This window comes from Leucoraja erinacea, chromosome 38 (genome assembly GCF_028641065.1).
Source record: "Leucoraja erinacea ecotype New England chromosome 38, Leri_hhj_1, whole genome shotgun sequence".
In the NCBI taxonomy this organism is placed as follows: Eukaryota; Metazoa; Chordata; class Chondrichthyes; order Rajiformes; family Rajidae; genus Leucoraja; species Leucoraja erinaceus.
In genome coordinates this window covers 1,788,219-1,790,718 of record NC_073414.1, presented here as the reverse complement: position 1 = coordinate 1,790,718, position 2,500 = coordinate 1,788,219, and the positions used below count along the sequence as shown (strand labels likewise).

Here is a 2,500-nt window from a genome sequence, read left to right as displayed (position 1 = left end):
TGGAATTCTTTGCCTCAGAGGGCGGTGGAGGCCGGTTCTCTGGATGCTTTCAAGAGAGAGCTAGATAGGGCTCTTAAAGATTTGAACCCCCGATAATCTGTAAATCCCCAGTGTAAAAAGACACAGAGTGCTGGAGTAACTCAGTGGGTCAGGCAGCATCTGTGGAGAACATGGATAGGTGACGTTTCACAGAGTGCTGGAGTAACTCAGCGGGTCAGGCAGCATCTGTGGAGAACATGGATAGGTGACGTTTCACAGAGTGCTGGAGTAACTCAGCGGGTGCAGCAGCATCTATGGAGCTAAGGAAATAGGCAACGTTTCGGGCCGAAACCCTTCTGGGTTTCGGCCCGAAACGTTGCCTATTTCCAGAAGGGTTTCGGCCCGAAACGTTGCCTATTTCCTTAGCTCTATAGATGCTGCTGCACCATAACTCAGCGGGTCAGGCAGCATCTGTGGGGAACATGGATAGGTGACGTTCCACAGAGTGCTGGAGTAACTCAGCGGAGTCAGGGGATATGGGGAGAAGGCAGGAACGGGGTACTGATTGGGGATGATCAGCCATGATCACATTGAATGGCGGTGCAGGCTCGAAGGGCTGAATGGCCTCTCCTCCTGCACCAGTTGTCTATTGTCAATGGTCCAGTAGCCAGGGGTAGGGCAGGTTGTAGAGACACGGGGCCTTGTTTGTGCTTGAGCATTGTGTCAGAGGTCAAAGATACTGTTGGTCGTGAAGGGTGTAGTCTGATTCAGAATTCCTGCCGCTCATCTCTCTCCCAGAGAACGCAATGAATCAACTTTAGGAAACGACAAGGGAAGGTCGGACTCTCTGATGACGGATTGATTTTTATGGTTCTTGTGGCACCCGAAATGGCCAAAGGGGCAGGAAATGCTGACGGTCTCACTTCCTAGTCTGGTCCCATGCCACTGCTCTGGACTTCCTAACTTTACTATAAGTAGCTTTCCAACTCAAACAGGAAGCGGATACACTTGTGAAGGATCATCAGTGTTGACTTCACCCCCCGTCAGGATACTCGACGGTCAGGAAGAACGCTGCAGGAAAAATAATAACAGGATCGCAGCGGCCAGCCGATAGCGGGGAGGCTGAGACATTCACTCGTGAGGTCTTGTCCCAACGCCAACAGCATCTCAGAACCTGGCCCTTGGCGTCAGACTCTCAATGTGCCTGGGAGTTTACTCAAAGTTCAGGAAGATCTTGTCAGCTTGAAGCATTTCCCATTGTTTGCTCCTTGCACAAACTGATGGAAGGGTTCGGAGTCTCTGCAGGTCGCACAGAGCCTGGGAAAGACAGGGCAGAGCAACCCTTGCCGACAGCCACAGGAGATCAACATTCAGTGGTAGGGGTATTGAGGGGAGGCACAGAACGCTGGGGGAACTCAGCGGGACAGGCAGCATCTCTGGAGGGAAGGAACGGGCGACGTTTCGGGTCGAGACCCTTCTCCAGATTCACAGACTGATTCGCAGAGAGAATGTACATGGGGGGGGGTGTTACCTAACATCAAAGAACTGAATGTGCAAGGAGTGAGTGTGCAGGGTGTGAGTGTGTAAGGCATGGGTGTGCAGGGCGTGAGTGTGCAAGGCCTGGGTGTGCGGGGCGTGAGTGTGCGGGGCGTGAGTGCTCAAGATGTGAATTTGCAAGGTGTGGGCGTGCAAGGTGTGGGTGTGCACGGTGTGGGTGTGCAAGGTGTGAGTGTGCAAGGTGTGAGTGTGCACGGTGTGGGTGTGCAAGGTGTGGGTGTGCAAGGTGTGGGTGTGCAAGGTGTGAGTGTGCACGGTGTGGGTGTGCGAGAGTGTGCACGGTGTGAGTGTGCAAGGTGTGAGTGTGCAAGGTGTGGGTGTGCAAGGTGTGGGTGTGCAAGGCGTGAGTGTGCACGGTGTGGGTGTGCAAGGTGTGGGTGTGCAAGGTGTGGGTGTGCAAGGTGTGGGTGTGCAAGGCGAGAGTGTGCAAGGTGTGAGTGGGCAAGGTGTGAGTGTGCAAGGTGCGAGTGTGCATGGTGTAAGTGTGCAAGGTGCGAGTGTGCAAGGTGTGTGTGCAAGGTGTGTGTGCAAGGTGTGAGTGTGCAGGGTGTAAGTGTGCAAGGTGTGAGTGTGCACGGTGTGGGTGTGCAAGGTGTGAATGTGCAAGGTGCGAAGAGGTGGTTTGACTCACCACACATCAGGGTAGCTGCTGACCAAGACCCCGACTTCCATCTGGATGCAGGACGTTTCCTTCAGTGCGATGATCTCGGCCAGATGACCAATGGCCAGGTCCAGCCATGTCATGGTGGACTGCTGGGGGTGAGGAAGAGAGGCCATCGTCCGTCAGAGAGAGAGAGAGAGAGCTGGACAGCACGGGACCACCCTGCACCCCGGCCACTCCCTCTTCCCCCCTCTCCCATCGGGCAAGTGTGAAAACGCACTCACACACACACCTCCAGATTCAGGGACAGTTTCTTCCCGGCTGTTATCAGGCAACTGAACCATCCTACCACAACCAGAGAGC

At 54.6% G+C, this 2,500-nt stretch overlaps 1 protein-coding gene across 1 annotated transcript in view; it reads right to left on the bottom strand.

Moving 5' to 3' along the window:
* LOC129714048 (uncharacterized) overlaps nucleotides 1-2,500 on the bottom strand; it is a 31,217-nt gene that overhangs the window by 1,708 nt on the left and 27,009 nt on the right. Inside the window, exon 16 of the mRNA XM_055663505.1 lies at nucleotides 2,168-2,289. Within this exon, the coding sequence (XP_055519480.1) occupies nucleotides 2,168-2,289 (122 nt within the window). The remainder of the gene's footprint in view (nucleotides 1-2,167; nucleotides 2,290-2,500) is intronic.